Source organism: Pseudoliparis swirei, chromosome 21 (genome assembly GCF_029220125.1).
Source record: "Pseudoliparis swirei isolate HS2019 ecotype Mariana Trench chromosome 21, NWPU_hadal_v1, whole genome shotgun sequence".
NCBI classification, from domain to species: Eukaryota; Metazoa; Chordata; class Actinopteri; order Perciformes; family Liparidae; genus Pseudoliparis; species Pseudoliparis swirei.
This window is the reverse complement of record NC_079408.1, coordinates 9,456,299-9,482,172: the sequence shown is the minus strand read 5'-3', so window position 1 is coordinate 9,482,172 and position 25,874 is coordinate 9,456,299. Positions and strand designations below refer to the sequence as shown.

Sequence of the window (25,874 nt, the reverse complement as noted above, 5' to 3'; positions counted from 1 at the left end):
GTAAAATGACAAATGACTGTTATTTTGGTCCGACATTGTTTTGCGGCGTCAAATCTACGGACGCGTGTGTGCAAATTCTTCCAGGTGTGTGTGTGTGTGTGTGTCCCCACCACAAGTGAGGAGCTCCGGTCGGATGGAGGGAATGAGCTGGCCCTGGAGAGACTGGGGGAAGTAGCACTTGGTGTTCTTGACCGCGATGCTCCTCTCTTTGAGCCAACGCAGCAGCCACAGGAGGTTGCAGTCGCACAGCAGGTACGGCGTCTGGAACTCCCTGTGGAGGTACAGAAACATTTGTTCAAAATGAAAGCATTCAGACGTCACAATCGCACAACGACGCTTGCGTCTTAATTCGGTATGCAGCGGCGTGCTTGTCATCGTACTTACAATGACTTCAGAGACACCAAGCTGTCAAAGATCCCCTGAGTCAATGAAGAGAATATGTTCCCTGAAAGGTTTCTGGAGGGAAAAGGAAGGGGAAGAAAAACACTGATCATTTGTCCCCAGTCCATTACAAAAACATGCTTTCATGAATGCGTTTGCACTCGATTCATATGTTCATGAAAAAGACTCACAGTCTGATCAGACTGCTGAGGCCCTTGAAGATGTCTACGTTGAGACAGCCGATGCTGTTGTTGGACAAGTCCCTGTTGTACAGAGAGAGAAGAGGTTATTGTTCACGTCTTCCACGGTTCAGAACTAACACAACATGGCAGCTGTAAATGTCTAAAACACCATCGATTAGAAATAACGGCACTAGGGCTGGTTTGTTTTCCAACAAGATATTCCGTGAAAATCCAATTGCATTTTGTGAAGAAATTACATCCGTGAAAATGCCGACGTTGCTGAGACAAAGCACACTGGGGTTTATGAAAAGGAAAAGAAAAAGGTATAACAGACGGGTTGAGGCAAAGAGCCCAATAACTTCAGCTGATGTTTCAAGGTGGTTTGAGATGATGTGTCCGTGTGGGCCTTCAGGGGGAACCAACACATCAAAGGCAGAGTCAAACTGTGATTAATTGCGTGTGATTAATGTCACGAACACGTCAACGGGGTGCGTTTCTCCTCCGAATGTGACCTGACGTGATGTCTCTGGCAAACATCAGATGGCTGTGTGTGAGACCCCCGATGAAACGACAGATCCTGCCACTGTGGATTACACTCAGCTGCGGAGACAGAATATCCACTGGAGGCTCCAGGTTAGCTTCAGCCCGCCATCATCGGCACGCCATCGCCCTCTGATACGCCGCTTCCCCACAAACCAACAAATTAAGTCGTTTTTGATCATAAAAGTGTTATTGGAGTTCAGCTCTTACGATTAAAGAGATAAGAAATAAGAATAGTGGTGCGTCTTTTGCATCAACAACAAACGGCAGTAGATCGCTGGAGATCCTGGCAAACTCTGCACTTTACTTTGTTTTCCCCCTGTATGTTTAGTATTATTAGTATTTAGTATTTAGTTTTGTGTTTTACAGGGTTCTTACACATTTTGACCAATGGATTTCCATGACTTTTCTATGACTATTCCATGACTTTAAACCAAATTTCCATGGCCAAACTGAAATCTCAGTAAAGTGCCAAGTGGAGAAACGAGAGCCTGGGAGAAAATACGGATAATCACCTCAACCCAGCAGCTACCTACTGCATCTCGGGGCACTCCGGGAATGCCGTACTGACACAAAGCGATACCTGGAAAACACGACCGTCGGGCACATGCTAAGATCCGAACATTTATGTAATTATTGGTGTTGATCCTTAAGGTACCAGCTGGGGAATTTACTGTGCGAGGTTTATTAGTTCCACTTGGAAGAGCAGGCCAATTTGTGTGAGCGCTGTGTGGATGGGTGGAGGGGGGAGGATCCACTCGCTAAAGGCGTACTTTCCTCTCGCTTCACATCCGAGAGTTTCAGCTTCCTCGAGGGACTTTGGACAAGATGGTGAATACTGTTATTACTTTAATTCACTTTTTTCACCGGGAGAACATGACATCGGGGATTTTTCTTGTCCGTCTTAGTATCCATTACCGAACATTTTTAAACCTCGGGCATGTGGCACATTAACAGCACAGAGGATATCGTTTCGGTGCGGGACGATGCGAGGAGCAGTCGTAAAAACAAAATAAAAAATAGCCCCGTGTGATGAGGCTGGAGCGGGGACTGTTCAGCTGTTTGGTGGAATGCAGAGTCGAGAGGGCTGAGGCCGGATGTGTCCACAGGCTGCGAGTGTCGTATATTTAGAGAGACGGGAGCATTTGAATATATTTGTATGAGTGTGGAGAATGTGTTTCATACGGTGTGGAGATGCTCTTCTTTCCCCACGAGGGTGTCATGAACAGAGCGCCCTACATCTGAAACCCAGACCAGCTGTCTACTTCTCTAAACTTGGACAGTTTTTGTTATTTTCTGAATCCTGGGGTAGAGTTGGTTTTTTCAGCACTTGGTTTAAATTAACAATAGATTTGTACATAAAACACAACAGCGACCTGAACAGTCTGAAAGCAGCTCCACTGAAAATAAGAAGGAAGCACTTTCCCACTTATCCTCATTATCATTCGTTTTTTCATTGTGATCTGCAAAGTGAACTTTTTAATCTCCTTAAAATTCAACATTGCATAAGAGAACTCGAGATGCGAATGTGACGACTGCCTTTTTTTATTTTATGGATCCACTCCCATAGTTTGTGCGCGCTGCGTTGAACACCAAGTCAATGACTACGCGGTGCGGTGGGCAAAGACTACCCAGAGGAGAGGACTCGGCTTGTGTGCTGCTGAGGCGTTCTGCCCGTCCCCAACTTGCTTCAAGATGTCTCCACTTTCAGAAATCGCCACCGGCATCAGTGGCAGTCCATGCTGACCAATCACAGTTATTGCGGTCCCGATGCGGTGCACCCATGGTTCCTCTGGACGAGGTCGTCTGCAGCGTAGCCCGGGGAGCAGCACATGGCGCAGTGGTGGAAATGCAGCTAATGCATTTCACCACCACACTTTCAAACCCATATTTTCCAAGGCGGTACGAAAATGCCTCGCGGACTACAACTGAATGACCTACGACGGTGTTTGATGTGTGGAAACTCCATCGTCCAAACTTTATTTGAAAAGGCCACATCACTGCGTTGTGACAAAACGCATAAGATGAATGGGCCCTTCAGAAAGGCTCGTCTTGAGTGAAAGAAATCGAATGGGGAAGGTTGACACACAGACAACAAATATTTAAAGTTAAGAATAAAGAAATACGAGTTATGTGCCAAAGGAAAAGTCAAATAAATGTGATGTAAAACCCTGTAGAAATAAAAATATATTTCCATGTACTTTTTGCTGCCAATTAATTAATTTCACTCTCATTTTCTAAAGTAAAAAAAAAAGAAGTAGGGTGGATGTGCAACCTTTAATGTAGGGCTTCTGTGTTTACATTCCCAGGGTCCAGCACGACCTCGTCATCCTCTCCTCCGCTCGTCTTCCCCTTACTCTGCTCCCTTCCACAGTCGAGTGAGTGACACGTCCCCGTTGAAATGAACTGAGCGGTGGGGCCAATTAAACGTCGCTACCCTCAGGCAAAGCCAAACTGTACAAACATCCATGTGAGGTTACAGATCACTCAGTGCTGACAGGGAAACGTCTTTATGAAAAGCATGTGGGGGGGGGGGGGTATTCAGAAGACATTTAGGTATACATGAACCCATCTAAGTGTGGATATGCAGTGAGAGGAGGAAGAAAGGGGGGGGATGAGGCGTGGTCTGAGCCAAAGAGCTCCCCAGCAGCAGCCAAGCTCAAGTTTGTTTTGGCAGAGAGTCTCTCTCTCTCTATCTCTCTTTCTTTTTTGTGTGTGTGTGTGAACGTACATAAGGCATCATGCTGTCTGCAGTGGGCCAGAGAAAACACGGCAGTAGAAATAGGCCGCTGCTTGACCACGCCCCCTTCCTGGACACACTCTAGACCTGCCAGAACACGCACGGCACATTGCGTAGATTCACAACAGCAGCTGCTTCAAACACAATGCGGCATTGTGTCATTGCCGAGAGCAGTCTCTGACTAAATGCTGTGGAAAAAAACACGTGCGCGTACAGCCTGCGCGGTTCTGAAACTCAGCGGGCTTCTTCGGAACAGTTCTACCAATTTACACAACCAAAGGAAAATGGCTTTAAGCCCATTTCAAAATGACAAATAACCACAGGGGGACACTTGGAACAAGAGGTGTCTCTTCAATCACAATATTCAGAAGCAGCGATTCTCACAATGGCAAATGATTAAAGCAAGCGCTTCAAAGCGCCTCGGCGTGGTCCCCGAGGGTCTCGATGTGTGAACGTGGAGTGCACACATACTTGCAGAAACCGCATGAAAGAGGCCGTGGGGCGGCGGACGCTCGGCGACTACTCACAGTCTTTTGAGCGCTAGCAATCCGATGAAAGCGCCGGGTTCAATACGACTGATCAGGTTACTCCGCAGGTCCCTGTGGGGGAGGGGGGGGGGATAAATGAGAAGTTTCATGAGCAATTTGAACAGCGACAAAAAAATAGTAGAGCTGCCAACGATCAGTGGATCGTCGAGCAACGGGAAAACTATCGGCAGATGCAACTGATGCTAATTATACATTTAGGCATTTTATTGACTTTCTGATAGGTGAGAGTTATAAACTTGACAGTGGTTCAGCTTTCTGCAGACTAATCATAAAATCTGTGCTCCACCCCCCACCCGCCCCACACACTCATCCTCCCTTTTCAAAGGTTCAAAGGCTCGCGGTCACAGAATTCCTGCGGCGCCCACCTGCGCTGGCTCTGGCTAGTCAGTCATTACTGTGGAGGTTCAGGAGGCTTTCTAGTCGCCACCTGAACCCACACAAAGAGCCTCTGGGTAACTCTGCCCGTTTGATGTGGAAGAGCTGTCATCTGAAGGTGTGTAGGTGGCCATAGATAAGTCATCGACGGAAACCCATTGCGTGAGAAAGCGTGTGATGCGAGCTAAGCAGAGATGGCTTCTCAGTGCATCGGGTGTTGAGAGACAAATGAGAAAGCAGGACAAGAAAAGAAAATCATGGCCAGCGAGACGCGATTCTAGGACTTTCAGGATGTGTGAACTGGGCGTGCAAACCACCATGTTGAGTCTACAGATGTGAAGCTAATTTGCTTTCATGTAAACTCTGCATGCAGTAGTTATAGTGGAAGGAAAGCAGGGCACAAACATCATCAGACGTCCTCTACGAGTTCAGAAAGCCAACCGCCCGATGGGTCAACAGAGAAGCTCTTCTGCTCCGTTTTGACTCACTGGTCAGATGTGTGTCAGCCACAAAATGAGCTCTAACCCAATAACAGAGTCACTATCAATACTGTCGATATTCTGACATGCATACGCATCAAACATGAGAATTACACTGACTGTATTGAAAGGTGAAACGCAATTTTAATATTGTAAAAACACCAACAAAATAATCAAGTGTTTTTGTTTTCAAGTTCTAATCAACCAACTCTAAAGGACCGAGTTACTGAAAGCTATCTGCAGGTGGTCTCCACAGTGCGATCTGTCACACTGGGGAATCCTGCTAAATTATCTGCAGTAATAACCACAACAACAACAAAAGGAAAGCTGTAGCTCTCTGATTTTTGTTAACTTATGGACAAAATATGGGGAGTCAGAATGAACCGGTCCATGCTTAAGTATCCATAACCGCATTTACGATTCCAAAGGCCGCTGACGGCACATGACGTGGCGCATGTTTCATCTATTTACAGAGAAAAATGCAATGTTTTCTTATCGTGCTTGTTTTCTGCTCAAACTTTTTTTTAACTTTGCTTTCGTCATCTTTTTCTCATGGAGACGTGTGTGTGTGAGTGTGTGTGTGTGTGTGTCCGGCTCCCGGCACGACGCTGACATCCCCTCTGAGGAGAGAGTAACTCATCTGTGTTAAACCAGCCACCAGTTGCAAGAAATGATGGATGGCTCCCAGTTAATAGATAATTAATAAGAACTACAGAAGCCATTAAAAACATTGCCCTCCCTACAGTACAAACTCACTGCAAAATGCCAGCTCATAGCGAGACTTTGTAACTTCTGAAAGACGAACGTAACAACTTTTATGTGTCTAATATTAGCAAACGTGAGCGAGTACCGATACTCGTGTGACTGAAGCAGTGCTCTTATTCTATTACGCTTTTCCACTTTTACATGTTAGCATTTACCATCACCCTATAAATGTCCCTTGTGGTCGCAAGGATGTCCAACTTTTTCATCGTGTGACGGTAACAAGAACGTGACATAGTCGTGCTTCAAACTGGATAAAACCGGTTAGGGCTTTGTCAACAATGTCTTCCTTTCAGAAGGTGCACTTGGTAAAAGCAGGATTGCAATATCCATTTCAAACTAACTTCATGTTTCTGTCTCACTTGCTTACTTCCACAGGTATTGTTCCATTCATGAATAGAGAACAACCGATTCTCCAGGAAACACTGGACACCAGAGCCGTTATTCCCCGCTCCGGATTCCACAATAAGCATTCCTCCACAGCCGCGGATTTAGCAAGGAATTAGCATGTGAGGGTCGCCTAGCGTGGCTCCTATTTCTATGAGGAGGGTGATAATGGGGATCCTGTGTGGCTTATTTTCCAAGCAGGGGCACCTTTGGCCCCCGACAAAACACAGCGGTCTCCACAGTTACTTTGCAATTTCACGCAGAGCGCCGGAGAGGCGTAATCAATTCTCTACCCCTCTCTGGCGCTCGCGGCCAGCTGCTGTCTCGGTCTTTCTCGGCCGCGTATGGGCAGAGAGTCCAAATGAGGGAGAGTTTCTTTGTGGACAAAAAAAACAAGAGAAGGCAGCGGGAAGGAGGGGTGGCGGGCAAGACGGAGAGCCTCGGCTCATTCAAGCCGACTGTAGGGGTTGTGGAGGGAAAGGGGGCGTGTGACTGAAAGGTAAGGCGGGAGGGTGAGAGAAGCAGGGTTCTTACACATTTTGACCAATGGATTTCCAAGACTTTTCCATGACTTTAAACCAAATTTCCATGACCAAACTGAAATCTCGGTATAAACATGAACAATTTAGAACATTTTGCGTATTGAGAGCGGACGCCGGCTTATATTTTGAGCGTCTTTCTTTAAAAAACGTATTAATTATTTTAAACTCCGCATAAATGAACGTGTGATGATAACAAATGTCCATGACTTTTCCAAAACTTTTATGATTTACGTTTTTTCCAGGACTTTTCCAGGCCTGGAAATGACCATTTTAAAATGCCATGACTTTTCCAGGTTTTCCATGACCGTAGGAACCCTGGAGAAGGGAGAGGCTCCGAGCGCGTTGGGGAACGGCACCGCCGACACCTCTGGTCTCGGCTCGGCTTCATTACAATGACAAAAGGGAGCGGGCTCTCTGGCGACCTCGCCTCGCTGGTTGAGGGTGGACAGGAGTGGGGTGGGGTCTCTGAGGAACAATGGGAGCTTTTGGAGGTGAACTGGCCTGTGGATTGGTGCAAAGGCAGGCAGGACAGAGTTTACAACCACATTGACAGCCATTCACAGACAAAGCCTTTAAGTGCCTTAAGGGCTCACTGTGTGGAGGGAGATCAAAGTTTTCTTTTTCACATTCAACACACAGCCTCCTGTTTATTCTCGAGACCCGAAGCTCGTAAAACTAATATTTGACCCAATTCAAGAGCCGACGGGGAATTCTCCTGTGAATCTATTAACAATCGAGGCAGATACAAATGGGAGTCGACTAAAATAAAAAGCCACACAGGACGATTTAACGCGACAACTTGTAACTACGATATGAGAAAAGAGGAGTAAATTCTGCATGTTCGTTATACTGATGGACTAAAACTAACTGGAAGTTCAGCTGTGAGGTATCGGCAGGTTCCAAGGACAGACGCTTGTAGAATAAAATGCAGTATTTTATATATTTATATATATGTGTATAATTCTACATGCCAGTTCTGCATGATGTTTGCAAAAATAGATATTAATTCTTTGTATGGCCAACAAAAACAGGATGCACTTGATGATGTGAATCATACAATCAATGGTCATCAGAGGATGGTTAACGGTTGAAATTGTTACGGGGACTTTTGAACCTAATTATCTTTCTGAACTGATACAACGGGGCTAAATGAGTCTGGCCTCATTTCTCTTCTATATTTCTAGCCCTTTTTAACCAGACCGAGGAAGACCGAAGGGGGAAAACATGCCCTTAGAATTCCATGTCAATGCAGTCATGTGTTATTGTAGCCTTGGGTAAAAGCGCGGCCATTAAAGGTCTGGTTATTTTATCTGCACGAAGCCATTCCTGAGTGATACATCATTCAAGGCCCATATGTGCGGGCCCAGAGCCATTTTCTTGAAATCTCGGAAGGAAACACTGGTAATGACATTCCAATCTCTCCATGGTGTGGATGACATCTCTGCGCTGTTCGAGGGATCTCGGAGACTATCGATGACTGCCGATAAACGCCTTCACCTCCGAGAGCGCATTTCTGCCTCCTCTTCCCAGGGAAGCAACGAGGTGCCGATATGTTGCTGCTCTAGAAGAAGTGGGCCCCATCCCAAGAATAACCAAGCAGCTGTATGTCGCCAGGCAGACAACAAACAACCCTTGGGGCTATCACTATAATTAGCTCTTTTTTCTCGTGCCATCTCCAGTCTTCCACCATAAACTGATAATCTTGACGGAGGATAAGTGCTGTGCGGGTGCCTTCTTATTTTCTATGACCTGGACGTTCCAGTGGCATGAGGTCAACATGTGTTTTACAAACCCACTCCACAAGCCAAAGCGGCCTTTGTGGCAGTGATGTATGGATTCCTGTTAATGCCCTCGTGGATATAATGTGAAATATTGTGACGGTATTTGACAGCAAAAGTCCCACCATTGCAAAGTCCATTCGTGATATTTCATGGATACGTGCAGCTTTTGCTGCGGCTACAAACAAATTCCCACTTGGGGATGAATAAGGTATATATCTATCTTAATATCTATTTTTAAAAGGTGAAAGACATCACTTTTTAAAGCTAAGATTATGTAATGCTTTATGGTGTGAATCTTAGTGCATGAATTTCAATCGCTGAGGAAAACTTTTCATTAAAGGTGCACTGTAAACATTTCGCCATGACTGTAAATAAAACAATATTGCCCATCAAATCACTGGCAGAAAAGGGTAAATAATACTTACAATTTTTCAAGCGTAGATAATCCAACGAAGGACCCATTTCTGAGTTCTTGAATCTTGTTGTTGTTTAGAATTCTGTGGGGAGAAGAATATAAATGAACTCAATGAAACTGGAAAGAATCCAACTATGGAAGTTGAGTAAAGTCCCCAAAATATTTCATATGCATTTCTGTTGTCTGAATATAAAACACTAGGGGACAGCTTTGGTGTTTCTGACATGTCACACTAACTCTAATTTAATACAGGCCTATATTTAATTTACCAAATCAAATGTCTAAAAGTTAAAGCCTGCCACAGTACTCAAAATATCAGCATGATTTGTTAATGTTTGTTCATATATAATATATTTTTAAAAGCGGATTCAAAAGAATCAAGTGTCACTGTGCTCAACCAGGTTTCTGCGTTGACCTTTCAAAAGGCAGCAACAAGCTTGAGACGGGGAGCCAAAGCGAGATCAAGGGTGATCTCTGTGTGAGGTGCCTCTGACTTCAACGCAGACCTTCAATACAAGCAACAAGTGACCCAGTATAGAAGGAAAGTTGTCATCATTTTCAACTTTATTGCCGCAAAAACAAGCGAGCTTGAAAAACGGCAAGTCCGAGTGTGAATTTTTGATTGCTTCCTCGCCGGGTAATAAACCCGATTTTATTATCCTCGTTCACAGCGCAAGCGGATTCCCTGCAATTTAAAGCTCCGCGTTCTGTGGCCAAGTCCCCGAGAGCTCCAGACTCCCCCCCCCCCCCCAACAACTCCCAAAGGATCTGGGGGAATCAATAGCGCTGTTAACCCCGAGCAGGGAATTGTGGTTCGTGTATGTTTCTGGCCAGCTGGGAGGGGATGCGGCGGGTGACATACATGCGAGTTGCACCCGCAATCCCGGGGCCGGATCGGAATCATTATGGGGTGTTGAGGAGGTTGTTTTATTACAGGGTTGGACGGTGGAGACACGTTGTAGATTTGCTGCTTGGCTACGTGCCGCTCGGAGAGATCGCTCACACAAATGATTCCTGTGTTTTTGAGCCAGCGGATGTTAAAAAAACATGTACAAATGAACAAGGCTGCAAATGATATCGCCGCCTGTGTCCACATGATCTGATGATATAGGCAGAGAACGCCGGCCCTCCCAAGAATGTGGTCACAAAAGTCTCATTTGTATTACGGAATGTTTAGCATGCCAGCGGGATGCGTTCACCACGAGGCGTCTGTGAATTAAGGAATGCGTCGATCAATCCACATAACAGAGCGCAGAAAAACACCATATATAACCCAGAATTGCAGTTAAGACCAGTTAAAAGCTCATAATTCTTGGCTGTTGACAGTGTTGGCAACGGATGCACCAGAATTTAAGATGGCGACTCTTTCATTTGGTTGCTGTGGCAGCTGTCTCCAATCTGGCCTCGGCTGCTGACTGATTACCAACCAGCCAGCAGCCGAGGCCAGATTGGAGACAGCTGCCACATTTGCCAATTGGCAATCAAGCCCATTTGAATGTCTGTAGTCCCATATGAGACAGTTGCCTTTACAATCTGTACGTCTTCTTTGGCCCTTGAGGAGCAGAGTCGAGCTACGTCCAGGTGCCACCGGACAGATCGGACCTGAGCCACACAACCTCATTTGCATCGGTCCTTTTAGTGACCCTCAGCCTGTTCACATGGCCTTCTAAGCCAATTTAGAAAGGTACACAAGAGGGCAGAAGAACTGCTAAATTGTGTCATGTGGCGATAAGAAAGCCTGGCCAATCATGACCACGTTTACCAAAGAGGAAAACTCTACGAAAAGATGTAGAGTGGTCACAAGTGGACCCTCGCCCACATTAACGTTGTGTTATTTTTTGGGGGCGCAGAAGCAGCACAAACAGGCTTTCCTTTTTTTTGTACTTCATGGAAAGTTGTATAATTAGGTTGACAGAATATATTGTGAATCGTAAACAGCATTTCTTGGGAATCCTTCTCGTCTGCCTGCATAAATACACAATTCTAGTCTTCTGCGGGCCGTGAAGATAAACTGGGAAGAAGAGTCCTCCTAAGAGTCATAAGCCCTTAACTTGCCCTCTTTCCATCCCTCCCTTCTTTGCATGCCTTACGCTCCTACGCGGGCCCCGTCCTCATGACAGGGAGTGTGACCTCGAGTCACGACTGCAAACTTGAGTCTTCTTTACACTTGCTTAGCAACTCCTCAAACGTGTATGGAGAGCCGTTTAAGCACCCAGCGCCCTCGGGACGTCTGCGCTCTGCAACTAGACCTTCCGCTTCCTGACTGCCCGTCTCCGGACGACGGGTCGAGGTCTCAAGTCTGAAAAACTGCGTACGGAATGTCTTCAGGCTAGGCCTCCAACGATGGAGGAGGGGAACCGTCCTTATCTTGATGCCTAGATAAGACTTGCTTGAGCTCAAGCCAGGAACAAGCTGCAGGGGGATCCTACCGGAGCTCACGTCCCGTCTCTTGACACCGACGCTATAAATCTCAACGACATTTATGGAAAGCACAACATTAACATAGAGCAACAAAACGCATCGACCTCAATTTCACCTTGCCTTCAAAATGAGTAAATGTGATACTATAAAAAGGGTGTCTCTCAATTTCACTTGAGAAAATAACCCCTCCAAATACACCTCTGGCTGCAGGCACATTCTCCAGCGGAGGACTAAAAGTGGCCAGCCGCTACACACTTCCCATACAGGCACATGGCGTCTCAAGGACAGAGCCGACTAGTGCCCTCTCAACACTTCCTTTATGCTCAGGAGGCTTTTAGACAAAGGACTCCCGAGAGCGGAGAGCTGAAACCCTTCAACAGGTTTTCAAATAAGTTTCAAGCTGCAGTTGAGCTCATAAAACCCCTTCTAGAGACTGACTTCCTCAGAATATAGTGGATGGAAAAGTGGGCCTCAGTTCAGGTGGGAAAGGGAACTGGCCCCGTGGTTGGGGTGCTGCGTCTTGCCATGGTAATTCTTGCGGTTAACCACAACTTTCTTGTTCCACGAATGATCCAAAGATGTGTCTGCAGTGTTTCGATTTGCTTTGAGAATAGGCACCAAAGGGTAGAAAAAGACTGCAATGAGGAGTATTATTCTTATTGTAGTGGCCATTTGTCGTACAAAATCAAACAAAAACTATAAATCAAACCGCCACCGATGCGCCGTGGGTTTCGGTGCAAAAGAAAGTAATGTCCGTTTCCGGCTGTTATTATTCTGCTAATTTATTTCTTAAACCAAAAAAAGACAACAAACAAAATGTTGACACTTCCTCTCTGTGCTGTGGTAAAAAAAAAACATTGGCCACCCTGGTGCATGCTGGTCCTGTGCCTACCCACCTCTACATATAACCACAGGTGCCCAGTGTTACCCAATCAGTGAACCTAAAACTAAATATATTAAGCTAAACTACAACTATCATAAGAAACAACAAACATATCAAAATATAACCTAAATAAGCAATAAATAATCAATATTACTTTACAATAAAACCTAAATACAAATGTCAAATTAAATAGCTCCAACAATTATTATTATTTTTTGGTGCACGATAAAAAAAGATTGTGATGGTTGTACAAGTTGTTGTTGCAGCCTCATTGTAATAAAACTAATTTACGGCCTTGCAGTCGCCTCTTTCAACATCAAAGACCAGGCCATGACGGCACTCAAGTGACAAAAAACAAATGAACAAAAGAAATGATCTACGATGCACTGCACAGCCTTGCCTCACATCGCCTTCGCCTGCAAAGCAACACAAAAAAATCCTCTGAGGACACGTATGACAGCAGGCACCTGTGTTCTAGTTACACGAAGGCACCCGGCGTGACATCGTAGCGTTTTTAATGAGAGCGTGACACGATTGACACGAGGACTGATCACGCATTCCAAACTCATGCGTCTGCGTTCACCCGTGCGACTTCGATGATCCGCACGCCTAAAGGGAAACTTCTCTGCAACCCTCAAGTGCAGCGAAGTCTCAAGGAAACCAGACGACAATGTGACCCTAAATGCCAGTTTTGGGGTTCGTACACATGTTGACCAATGGAATTCCAGGACTTTAAACCATATTTCCATGACCAAACTGAAATCTGGGTGTGTACATGAAAACTTTTTGAAAATGTCGAATTCAAACAATGAGAATTACAAAGCGTACAATATACCTTAAATGAAACAAATGAATGAGACACTAGTTTGATTAAAAGAATAAACATTACTATACATGTTTATTCTAAGAAACACTTATATAAATACTTATTCTTTTAATCAAACTATTATCCTTTATGTGAAAATCCATCAGTTTGGACTTGGCGTACGCCGGCTTATAATTTGAGTGTCTTCCTTTTAAAAACATATGAATTATTTTAAACTCGACATAAATGAACATGTGAATATAACAAATTTCCATGACTTTTCCAAAACTTTTGTGATTTAAGTATTTTCCATGACTTTTCCAGGCCTGGAAATGACCATTTAAAAATTCCATGACTTTTCCAGGTTTTCCATGACCGTAAGAACCCTGCAGTTTGCTCTGCTGCTGCCAAACGAGACTGTTTACTGCGCTCCGGTGTGTCGTCAAACTGGGGGTTCCTTTTCCTGTGGCGAGGGGAGGAAATCCCTGCTTGTGTCCCGACATTAATCCTGCGCTGCTCCGCAGAGGCCCGCAAACCAGGTGCGCTTGTTTGAACTGTGCAACCCAGGTGAAAGGATCCCGATTACACAAAACAAGACCTGGAAAGAAATCCAAGCCGGGTGAGTTAGGAAGGCTTAATTGCAGACGGGTGTATGTCGGTGGAAACTACAGCGTAGATAACGTAGACGACACAGAAATAAACAGATGGACTCACGCGACCTGATTTATCCTTCTGTGTGAGGCAAAGGTTGGAGTTTGCGCCCTCGTATTTTAGCCGAGGCCGACGCTAACGCGGGAGGACAGGCCAGCTGTAAACACATTTGTGTCATTTCCTCTCGGATTACTTTGGCATGTGGTATCATTTGGAGAGCCACACACGCGGGGAATGCATAACGCTCCTAATTTTTCCCTCTGCGGAGAAGCAGAGTGAACTTAGTACCAGCGGTCATTAAAGTCTGGAAAAATAAAAGATACTTTTACTGTGGAATGGCTTATGTACAGATAGGCGTGTTTTAAAAGGTGTTGTTTGTTCTCCATCGTGTGTGTCTGGGCTACAGTTTCTGTCCATGGAGACAAAACAATCCTCCCGAGTGCAATAAAGTCGACAGAACAGTTGAGGGATTTCTCAAAGAAATCAAGAAATCTGCTTGTGTTCCAAATCACTTCATGTTCTCTTTTTTAAGCCCGATCCAAATTTCTATTCAGTGGGATCCAGACTTCCGAAGAGCAAACCCGGAAATCTTAAGAACAAAGGAGAAGGGGGAGGGGAGATGAATGGAACAGGTCTTTAATCACACCTGGCTTACACTGTCGCTTCTGGCAAGGCCTTTAATTAACTCGCAACACCTCAAAAAACATCCATATAACAAATATACGGCCACATCACTTATCAGGCTATTTTGGTCTTGGCTTGCTTATTTTAAACTATACATATATATATATATATACACTACCGTTCAAAAGTTTGGGGTCACTTAGAAATGTCTTTATTTTTCAAAGAAAAGCACTGTCTTTTCAATAAAGATAACATTAATCAAAAATACACACTATACATTGTTAATGTGGTAAATGACTATTCTAGGTGGAAACGTCTGGTTTCTAATGAAATATCTCCATAGGTGTATAGAGGCCCATTTCCATCAACTATCACTCCAGTGTTCTAATGGTACATTGTGTTTGCTAATCGCCTTAATAGACTAATGTCTGATTAGAAAACCCTTGTGCAATTATGTTAGCACAGCTGAAAACAGTTATGCTGGTGATATAAGCTATACAACTGGCCTTCCTTTGAGCTTGAAGTTTGAAGAACAAAATTAATACTTCAAATATTAATCATTATTTCTAACCTTGTCAATGTCTTGACTATATTTTCTATTCAATTTTCAATTCATTTGATAAATAAAAGTGAGTTTTCATGGAAGACACAAAATTGTCTGGATGACCCCAAACTTTTGAACGGTAGTGTATATATATATACAGGACTGTCTCAGAAAATTAGAATATTGTGATAAAGTTCTTTATTTTCTGTAATGCAATTTAAAAAACAAAAATGTCATGCATTCTGGATTCATTACAAATCAACTGAAATATTGCAAGCCTTTTATTCTTTTAATATTGCTGATTATGGCTTACAGCTTAAGAAAACTCTAAAATCCTATCTCATAAAATTTTAATATTTCCTCAGACCAAGTAAAAAAAGATTTATAACAGCTGAGTGTTTGTCAAGGCTCAGGAAACCCTTGCAGGTGTTTCGAGTTAATTAGACAATTCAAGTGATTTGTTTAATACCCTACTAGTATACTTTTTCATGATATTCTAATATTTAGAGATAGGATATTTGAGTTTTCTTAAGCTGTAAGCCATAATCAGCAATAAATCTGAATAAAAGGCTTGCAATATTTCAGTTGATTTGTAATGAATCCAGAATGCATGACATTTTTGTTTTTTTAATTGCATTACAGAAAATAAAGAACTTCATCACAATATTCTAATTTTCTGAGACAGTCCTGTATATATATATATATAAATAAACCAGATTATGTCAGTCATTCACACATTTACTATTACGATACAATCACATTAGAGAAATAACGTACAACCGATTCGTCGACTGTGACGGTTGTTATTTGGTGTCGTGTTTTTAAAACACTTGTCTGAAAAGAGGTCGGCGTCATAGTTGTACAAACTATTTATTACAACTCCAAACAAACTATTTAGAGAGGTCTGCCTGCGAACACTGACAAGAGTTAGGTGCCTGGGCCCTTTAGATCCAGGTGTTTCATATTCAGAGAACATGGCCACGGAAACCCACAAGGACCCCCCCCCCCCAAAAAAAAGCCAAAGAAACAAGAACATGATGCTGCCGTGGCAGCTAACCAAACCACCAGTCTGTCTTTAAATGCAATGAAACAAACCCAAAACACAATCTTATGTATTTGAGAGAATAAAAGGGTCGACTGAACCGACAGCGCAAAGTTGTATTCTCCCACACTAGAGAAGTGAGAAGAGCTAAACGGGACGGGGGCGGCTTCAGCTTCGACAATAATGGCCGTAATGATCTTCAAACCAGGAGAAAGAGGTCTCTCGTGGCGGCCGAGGCCTCTTCCTCAGCTCACCGCCGTCCGGACCAGCTGCCCCCCCCCCCACCCCCCCGCAACCACAAGACAGTGGGGAGAGTCGTAAGACACGACCACCAGACTTACCGAGAGGGCACGGCCGATTTTACAGGCCGTAAATTAAAAGACACCCAGAAACATAAATGACTGTGTTCATTCCCACTGTCCATAGGGGATTGTGAACAGAGCGCCAGTTGGAACTCGGCAGTGCTGTTGGTTTTCCGACACCGGACGACAACAAATGTCTCCAAATACGAAACTTGAGGTAATCCTGGAAGTCGCACAGCTTTCCGTCTGTGCTCTCTAATTACATTTTGTTGTTGTTGGTACATTGGAGGCATTCATTACAGCGTTAAGAGGAATGCTAATTCCAGAGGAACCTGGAAAATGGGACCTGCTTGAGCCAGGTAATTTAAACATGTTGTTAATGTCTGCACTCATACATCGGCTCATTTCCTCAACTCTCTGCCAGCGTGGTGGATTTTATGCGTTGTTGGGACAAGTCGGCTCCAAAGGTGTTGGGGGAAATGTGGCAGAGCACTCCTATCGGGACACTGATACTGTGTTTTAGAGATGAGGAAACTGTTTTTAAAAAGGACATTTTTGTGTTAAAGAGAGGCATTTAGTGTGTTTTACTGACAGGTCTTTTTGGCTTTAACTCCCAGTCGAGTAGTTGCCAGGTGTTCAGCTCCACCACACTGGCCTAATTAGGATTCATGTTTTGGCTCCAGTAACGAATAAAAAAATGACTGCAAGCCTAAACTCCGAGCTCAACGGCCAGCCAACACAAACAGGATCTCATCAGACAACGTGCTCATGGATTTCCACAATTCACCAAATCAATGTGCTTGTGTCAATAAATTGTGACGTGTGGGTTTCCTAGCTCAAGCCAGTCGCTGCCATTGTAGTCTGACGCTGTCCTGAAATCACTGCAGACCAGTATGTCGGCTTTAGAAAGCAGAATAAAGAATCTAAAATGGTTTACCTTTGGAAAGAACTTCAAAGAAAAAGTACAGGTGGGTAAACGGGTTCAAACTCGCAAACTCACTTCACTTATCGGTCAATCTTATCCCTCTCTTCCTCCCCTGGAGTCTATTATTTGCTTTATGCTCCTGCACCCTGCCCTGGTATTCTCAGATTTCCCCCTTCGCTCACCAACACCACCACTATTGGACTTTTTTTATTTTTACCAGTTGTTGTTTTGTGCCAATTGTTCTGTTCAAAAATGCTTTTCTAAATTAAACCCGGCGTGATTTGAAACTCACTCGGCGTGTTATGATTACACGACCTCAATCGACGAGGTGGTGAAAAAGTTTGGAAGGGAACTCCACTTGTATTTGAGTGTTATATGTGTGACGACATCAAACCCCCACTGCTGCTTCTGAATCACACAGTGAACTGTTTTTAAAAATGGGTGCTCCTTGATTTACCAGTCATGGGGCAACCTATAATTCTATATAATGACTGAGGATGTGCAAGTGCACTTCTTGACATCTTTAAAAAGCTGATCGTGAGGTGTCTCGTAAATAACAAAACGCCACACAAACTAGATCTGACCCTAGCTGAGAGTTTACAGCTTAGCCAAGGAGGGGGGGGGGGGGGAGAAGGGGAAAAAACACCCGAAGGATGTACTAACCCAACAGCTAATGAGCTCTTAGCTCTATTAAAATGCCTTGAAGGTTTGGCCTGATAGGTGACTTCTGTGAGCACCGATTTAGGAGCCAGAATTCCTTCTTGTGTGAATACCCACTGTTAAGCCAGGCGGTTACTATTACATAGGGTTTACACTTACACCATAATCCCTCAGTATGCAGCTGTGCTCTGTGGCTGACTACAAGAGCGCTTATCAAACTATATTGGTCTTGGTTTCCTTACTTTAAACTATATATATACACTACCGTTCAAAAGTTTGGGATCACTTAGAAATGACTTTATTTTTCAAAGAAAAGCACTTTTTTTCAATAAAGATAACATTAAATTAATCAGAAATACACTCTATACATTGTTAAGTGGTAAATGACTATTCTAGGTGGAAACGTCTGGTTTCTAATGAAATATCTCCAGAGGTGTATAGAGGCCCATTTCCATCAACTATCACTCCAGTGTTCTAATGGTACATTGTGTTTGCTAATCGCCTTAGAAGACTAATGTCTGATTAGAAAACCCGTGCAATTATGTTAGCACAGCTGAAAACAGTTATGATGGTGATATAAGCTATACAACTGGCCTTCCTTTGAGCTTGAAGTTTGTAGAACAAAATTAATACTTCAAATATTAATCATTATTTCTAACCTTGTCAATGTCTTGACTATATTTTATATTCATTTGATAAATAAAAGTGTGATTTTTCATGGAAGACACGAAATTGTCTGGGTGATCCCAAACTTTTGAACGGTAGTGTATATATATATGTGTATATATATATATATACAAACCGGATGATGTCAGTCATTCACACTTGTACTACTACTATTACGATACTATTACAACTCTGGAGTTGTAATAGTACGCCAAGTCCCTGCAGTGACACCAGAACTGACTATACAAGTTGCCCCCCCCCCCCCACACACACACACACACACACACACGCACGCCACCCCCCTTCGTACTCACAGCGTGACTGTCCTGTTGGGGAAGGAGTCCGTGGGTAACACCTGATGGAGCTCCATGTTGCTGCAGACCACTTTCCTGTCGGAGGACAGGCTTTTCCCACCGCTCTTCGAGCGCTCGTCGTAGGCTTTGCAGTCGGCCCACGATGCCGCCGACGAGCCGCCGCCGAGCAGCAGCAGCCCGAACAACAACTGCAACACGTCCACCCTCATTGTCACACGGGACTAGAAAAAACACTGAAGCATTTGACCAAAAAAAAAAAAAAAAAGGGGGGAGTAGGGGGTGGATGTTTTTTTTAAAGGGTAGACAACGAGGGGCCTTGTTATGAAAAGGACCCCGTCAAAGACCAAAAGGTGACCGTCGCAGGTATCTGGTTTGGCTCGAGCGAGCCTTTCTCCTCCATTTCTCGCACGGCGTTGCCCCCTCTGACTCGGCACGGTCAGTCCGACAGAGGTGTCCTCCTTTGTTCGCCACACGACTCATTCATGAGTCCCTTTCCATTTCCCGGCGCGCCGTGTCTTCCCCGCAACTCTACGTACCCGCAGACGGTTGCGCGTCCCCGGTTGTTAGATACCGTATCCGGTAGTTGAGGGGTTCTCTTTGTTGCCCCCGGAGCGTGGGTCGGAGCTCAGCGGTGTCTTTTCCCCCGCAGGGAGAGGCGGCTGCGGTAGTCCCGGTGTTATGCGCACGAGCTCACCTACAGGCCTTTTTAATTCCCCATTACTTCCGAATGGATAATGTTTCCCAACAAGAACGAGTAAACTTTCTTCTTCTCTTCTTTTCCAGGGAGCAACAGGAAATTACCCCACCCCCCCTCAACAAAAAAAACACGCTCCAACAACACTCCTCCTCCGTTTAAAGTGGGCTGCGTATGCTCCGGAAACTTCAAGTAAAAGTTCTACAGCGCCGGAAAAAGTTTTGAAATAAGCGGCTGTTGTGTCTTTTCTTGTCGTTCAGCTCCACTGAGTCTTTATGAAGTCTTCAACGCCAGCTCTCTGTCCATTAAGAAGTCCTCCTCCTCCCATGGCTCTGCCCCGGGCTCCACCATTGTCAAGTCCCTCGAGATTCAAGTCGTATCCGGTCCGCTTTTCAGAATAAAGCTCTGAGGTTTTTTTCTTTTTTTAATTTGGGTTACCTCTCACGCTTCAGTTGTGGAAAGTTACTTTCAGTACTGTAGCCTACCAAATAAATATTTTAATATTTCCATGATATGCAACCTTTTAACATCTACGTTATGTATTTCATCGTGGTTAACTTTGCAGAATAAGACGCACATAGTTTACCCAACAATAAAAAAGTAGAACATCTACAGTATAGCTCTTCTTTGACCAACCACGACAGTAAAATGCAACAAAAATGCAGAACCTACGTGAAAAGTAATCCAGAAATACTCATCGTAGGCCTATACTCCAGCACTCCAATACATACTTCTTGCACCCCATGGGCTTCTTTGTTTGGTGCCTTAAAACAAGTTCAGTCTAGTTCGCTGTCCACAATAGCCATGAAAGACAAAGTCACAAAATTCCAATTCGTGCAGCTATACAAGGAAGTGTTTGCCCTTTGGCAAACAATCCATTTTCTTTGTTATGACCAGGTTGAGTGAGTTCCTTTAGTCTATAGAAAACTGGATCAGAGGAAAGCATTGAATGTATCACAGGGCAGAGAACATGTGCCTTCAGGCCTAATGCTTTCACCTCCACGAGTCTATTTGTTTTCAGGACATGTGCTTCCTTTCACAAGAGCCATGACCTGTTTGGTCTGGACGTCACATTATTATCATGCAGCCAAACTGAGTGGATTTAAGCTCATTACATGGATGAAATGTCCACTGTAGAGCCAAAATAGTCAACAAAACATGTGCTTATAACCGCATTCAATTTATAAATCTCCAGAAATATAGGCTGGAGGCTTTTTCAGCAGAGCAGGGGTATGTTATTGCCAGCAGAGAATCCCCTCCACCCCCCATGTTACATGTATGCAATCCAGACTGTCAGTTAGAGCACACATAATACGAGCTGTCAGCAGCAGGTTTCTGAGACCTTTAGGCACTTTAAGATCAAACATTGTCAGGTACAATGTGTTGTAGATCTAATGCCAAATAATGCACCCCTCTATTAAGTTCATTTTCATACAATTTGGGATCAAACACTGTCATCAAACATCATTCTTCATTATCACCATTGATGAAACCCACAGAGAAGATTAGAGCGTTTTAAAACCGCACACTGTGGTGTAATTCCTTCACCTCTGGTAGTTTTACGCTGCGCGCGCTCTCGCAGACAGGCAGGCAGGCACATTACTTTGCTGCATTCAAGTGCTCCTCGGAAGATTTGTCGATCCCCAAGTCCCCGACTTTTATAGGAATATCGAAATACCAACCCCAGTAAACTAAAATGCTTTTGGCTGATTTCATTTACCCACAGCATTTAAATTAAGCTGCATAGAATTTTAAAAAAGCCTTGGCTCGTAAATCACGCTGAACGAGACAACCACCACGCCCCCTGAACGTCACACGCACATCGGAGTTGTTCCTGTTCTGCACGGAAACCAGATCAACCACGGAAATCAGTTTAAATGTAAGATCCCTCTGAAACATTTAGCTACATCAGAAAAACCAAACGCAGAAAGTACGACATAAGAACAGCTTTGATTTCTGTATCCTAAAAAAACCAAAAAAACATGTTCCCACGAGACTTTGCGTGGGGAGCGGGAACGGCTGCGTATCAAATAGAAGGTAGGTAAACACCACCACGAGATTCAAATGCAAAATTGGAAACAAAGAATCGATCTACAACAAATAGTTTAGTTACGGTGTAGTTCAGACTTGAATGGACATGTTAATGATTTGTTCTTCAATGAAATGTGCAAATATACGTATACTTTGCTATTTCATTTATTATGTCAAGAAAGTCTGTAATGTTACCAACAAACCTGCCCCTGTTGGTGATGGTGTTCTAACTATTGTGAGATAGCATGAGCCGTATTTCTAATAAAGTACAATATGTCTAAAAATGATTTTTTTAAAGAACCTTTGGATCCCGTTACAATAGATTGAACAGGTTTTTGTGATATTCTGTCTCCTCCCTATGGATGGCACACACCAGGACACAAAGGTCACATAAGGTCATGGATGTTAAATTGTCACCCATATATACCAGGCAGTCCACCATTGTAATGTACGACCAACTCAATTAAAGTAGCTCGCAGGTGACGCCGATGTAACAACTGACAAATCTGCAGGAGGATAGTCAGTGAAACCCACAGACACAAGTCCCAACAGAAACATTACTGTGATTTGTTCTTTCTGTCGGTGTCCTACATACTTTTAACAAATGAAACAACCCTCCGTGTGCACATTGAGGTGGCTGGCAGTCAGACGGCAAGGGACCGAGTATCTGGGACACGTTTTGTCACGAGAAAGGCAGAGTGTTTGGGGATCAGAATGGAGATGAGGCCTGCAACAGCTACGAGCTGTGGGAGAAGGACCTGGAGTGTATCCAGCAGCTTGGACTGACACACTATCGTCTGTCTCTCTCCTGGGCCCGCCTCCTGCCCGATGGGACGACGCGACATGTCAATCAAAAAGGTATTTCCATATCCCCGTCAGACGCAATGGAAATAGCTCATTTGATTCTAATAGATGGTCATATTGCTGTTTTACCTCGTCCCTCCTTACCAACCGCACTGGATGTGTGTCCGACAGGTGTACAGTACTACAGGAAGGTGCTCGATGATTTGCTGGCATGCAACGTATCACCGATGGTGACGCTTTATCACTTCGACCTGCCTCAAGCTCTCCAAGATCAGGGGGGCTGGAAATCAGCGGGTACGGCGACCCTGTTTGACAGCTACGCAAAGTTTTGTTTCCAAACATTCGGCGACCGCGTCAAACTTTGGATCACTATCAACGAGCCCTACGTGTGCGCCAAGCTGGGCCACGAAGATGGCATCCACGCGCCGGGGTTAAAAGAGCCGGGGGTCGCCGCCTACCTCGTGGGCCACAACATGCTGCGTGCCCACGCCATGGCCTGGCACAGCTACGACTCCGTCTACAGGGCCGAGCAGAAGGGCGCCGTGTCCCTGGCCGTCAACAGCGACTGGCTCGAGCCGTCGACCGCGGGGCGCGCCGAGGATATCGCCGCCGCTGAGCGCCAACTTGCGTTCACACTGGGGTGGTTCGCCTGGCCCGTGTTTGTCACCGGAGATTATCCAGAGGCGATGAGATCGGCCGTCGACGCTCAGAGCGAGAAGCTGGGATGCGGCGGCGCCTCGAGGCTGCCCGGTTTCTCGAGGGACGAGCCTGCCGTTTTGGGAACAGCGGACTTCTTCGCGTTGAACTACTACACGTCTCGCAAAGTCACGCCGGGAGGAGGCCGTGGGGAGATGTGTATGACGAGCGACCGAGATGCGGGAGAGCTTTTGGATCCCTCCTGGCCCATTTGTGGCGTGTCCTGGCTCGCCGTAGTGCCCCATGGCTTAAGGAAACTTCTCAAGTACATCAAGGTAAAACCACAACTACTGGCCCATCCTTTGGTGTCATTTTCTATTTAATTCCCCTCAGTCCACATCCCTCCAAAGTGTCCCCAAACAAGGCCTGAACACATCCCTTATTTTGAGTGTGAAATCGGAAGTCATTTCTCTTTCTTCTCTCGGCTGAACTCAACTGAATTGACCTACAGGAAGACAAATCGGCGTCAACCAAACGAGTGGAACACCCTGACATTTGTTTAGTGTCTTGCTATTGATTTTGTATGCGGTAATCTCCTTTGAACACCTCCAGAAACACATTGATGCTTCATTAGTGCTGTCACAATGAATGAAACAGTTACTTTTCTGAAAGTGTTTGCAATTGCAATTTCCTGCTGTTGTGCCTTGTCACAGGCCATTAGTTTGAGCTTGGCACCGTTGAAATGCAGCTAAACGGCACACTGTAGACCAATCTGTCTCTCCCCGGAATGTCTGACAGCTGAGATGCCTTGTTTGACAATAATATTTGCCCCATGATGACTTTGCAGGACACTTTCAACCACCCAACAGTCTACATCACTGAGAACGGCTTCTCTCAGGTGGGGCAGCTGCAGATTGAGGATGTCCAGCGCTCAGAGTTTTACAAGGACACCATCCTGGAAGTGGCCAAAGGTAATGCAGATCTGCTCTGGAAATGAGCAAATTGCCATTAGCAGAGAGGAGTAGAAGATTAAATGTGCTCCGTTTACGCCTTCACCTCTTGCAATTGGGGATAAATGGGTTTCACATCTGGGACACAAAGATTGGAGAATAAGTCTCACCATAGTTTTAACCACCACCTGTGCACTATGCACAATTTCTTATCATTTTTTAGATTATTTCGTTTAAGTTTTATTAATCGAGTTATTTACGTACATCGCGAACAAATGTTCAATTTAAAAAAGGTAGAAAAACTACTATGCTAAAAAAAAAACATGGTTAGATTTGATTGATTAGTGAAAACAGAAAAAAATCAATATTTATAATAATATTATTTAACTTACTAAAGCTAAGGTTTTCATGTCTAAATGTAGAATTGTTTGTCTTGGCACCACCTTGTGGCCAATCTGTGCATACGTCGTTGACTGCGATATGCAAAGTTCGCACGATAGCTCCCTTGGTTTCTGTCGAAAGGCATAGCAGACATTAAAAGCGAGATCCAGAAAAAACGAGAATTACTTTAGCCCCTCTGTTTAAGGTTACACTTATATACATCTTATACATATATGTGTATGTTCTTTTTTGTTTTAACTCCTTGCGTTCATTCGTATAGCGATACAAGAAGATGGGGTCGACGTCCGTGGATACTTCGCATGGTCCCTGCTGGATAACTTCGAATGGGCCGACGGGTTCAGTGTTCGTTTCGGATTGTTCCATGTGGACTTCACGGACGCACGGCGAAGCCGAACCATATATCAGTCTGGACGGGAGTATGCTAAGATTATCTCAACATACAAATGTGCTCAATCTAAATGAAAGGACTGAATAATTCAAAATAATGGTGTGACTCACACTTTCATGCAAATAAGATGAGTCAACCAACCAGGCTTCATTTCACTGTAGATGCAAAGTTTAAAGCACCGCTATTGTCTCTGCATTTCTTTTCATTTTAGAAAATGGTCAGGGTCATTAATGGAAAATCTGCTTTCAGCAGGGGGCGTGAGGAAATGGGCTGAGTGTCTAAATTGATTCAGTGGGATACAAATTAGTATTCTATCCAGCCCAGTCAGTCTGTACTGGGAGGTTCATGGAGGCAGGAGAGCTCCTCAGTCAGACGGTCCGCAGAAGGATGCGTATGAATGCATTGTGTTTTCTGCGATTGATATCAATAAGAGGGCTCATCTTGAGTGACATTCTGGTGATGAGTCTCAGTACATGCACTCGCCTGTCGTGTACTGAGGTGATGGATTATCTCTCAGGTCCAATCGGGAAAATCCACACGTGAGTGTGTCTTTTGATACGCAGCCGTCTTTTGTTGTACTCTGAAAGATGTCATATGAACAGTTGTTTGTTTGTTTGTTTCTAAGACTTGAAATACGAGGGACAAATAAATGACGAAGACAATTTGGCCTTCCTGTTGTATATTCGACACAAAAGCGCACCACGTCACCCGTCGCATTGGAATGAAACCCCTCAGAAAGTCCTAATGCCGCCGGGCTGCATAAAGCACGCTCCAGTAGCCCCAGAAGGGATGCAGGCTGAAAGCAACAGATGTCCTGCCACAGGAAGAGAGCGTAATGCTATTTGTGTTCCCCGGACAGCTGTGCAAACTCTCTACTTAAAGAAAGAAAAGAGTGAACAAGGCGAGGAGCCTCCCAAAGGCCTACTGTTGATTCTTTGTGCCGAACAATGCGCTGTGGCTGCGTAAGGCTGTGAGAGCCATATTGGGCGTTTGACATGTC

General features: G+C 44.5%; 2 protein-coding genes and 1 long non-coding RNA gene across 4 annotated transcripts in view; 2 read left to right on the top strand and 1 right to left on the bottom strand.

Moving 5' to 3' along the window:
• The window catches only part of adgra3 (adhesion G protein-coupled receptor A3), a 28,117-nt gene extending 8,360 nt beyond the window's left edge, over window positions 1–19,757 (bottom strand). The window contains exons 1-6 of one of the 2 annotated variants that reach the window (XM_056442752.1): window positions 18,970–19,757; window positions 9,143–9,214; window positions 4,371–4,442; window positions 573–644; window positions 385–456; window positions 111–271 (exon numbers count right to left, since the gene is read on the bottom strand). In XM_056442752.1, coding sequence (XP_056298727.1) covers window positions 111–271; window positions 385–456; window positions 573–644; window positions 4,371–4,442; window positions 9,143–9,214; window positions 18,970–19,178 — 658 coding nt within the window. In that variant the 5' untranslated portion in view covers window positions 19,179–19,757. The remainder of the gene's footprint in view (window positions 1–110; window positions 272–384; window positions 457–572; window positions 645–4,370; window positions 4,443–9,142; window positions 9,215–18,969) is intronic. The other variant, XM_056442753.1, reaches the window with a different exon arrangement.
• On the top strand, window positions 17,287–20,277 carry LOC130211758 (uncharacterized). The gene is made up of 2 exons (XR_008835148.1): window positions 17,287–17,372; window positions 19,753–20,277. It is a non-coding gene; the product is annotated as an uncharacterized LOC130211758 (long non-coding RNA).
• Window positions 20,278–20,341: 64 nt separating this feature from the next.
• LOC130211745 (cytosolic beta-glucosidase) lies at window positions 20,342–25,536 on the top strand. The gene is made up of 5 exons (XM_056442718.1): window positions 20,342–21,700; window positions 22,328–22,552; window positions 22,670–23,469; window positions 23,982–24,105; window positions 24,746–25,536. The coding sequence occupies exons 1-5, from the start codon at window positions 21,646–21,648 to the stop codon at window positions 24,946–24,948; spliced, it is 1,407 nt and encodes a 468-aa protein (XP_056298693.1). The 5' UTR covers window positions 20,342–21,645; the 3' UTR covers window positions 24,949–25,536.
• Window positions 25,537–25,874: the final 338 nt, after the last annotated feature.

What these genes read in the sequence shown, in the direction of transcription:
- LOC130211745 (XM_056442718.1), top strand. Translation starts at nt 21,646, where the DNA reads ATGTTCCCACGAGACTTTGCGTGGGGAGCGGGAACGGCTGCGTATCAA. An exon ending in GGCTGCGTATCAAATAGAAG is followed by an intron (nt 21,701 to 22,327) that starts GTAGGTAAACAC and finishes GTGCACATTGAG; the next exon opens with GTGGCTGGCAGTCAGACGGC. An exon ending in GCGACATGTCAATCAAAAAG is followed by an intron (nt 22,553 to 22,669) that starts GTATTTCCATAT and finishes TGTGTCCGACAG; the next exon opens with GTGTACAGTACTACAGGAAG.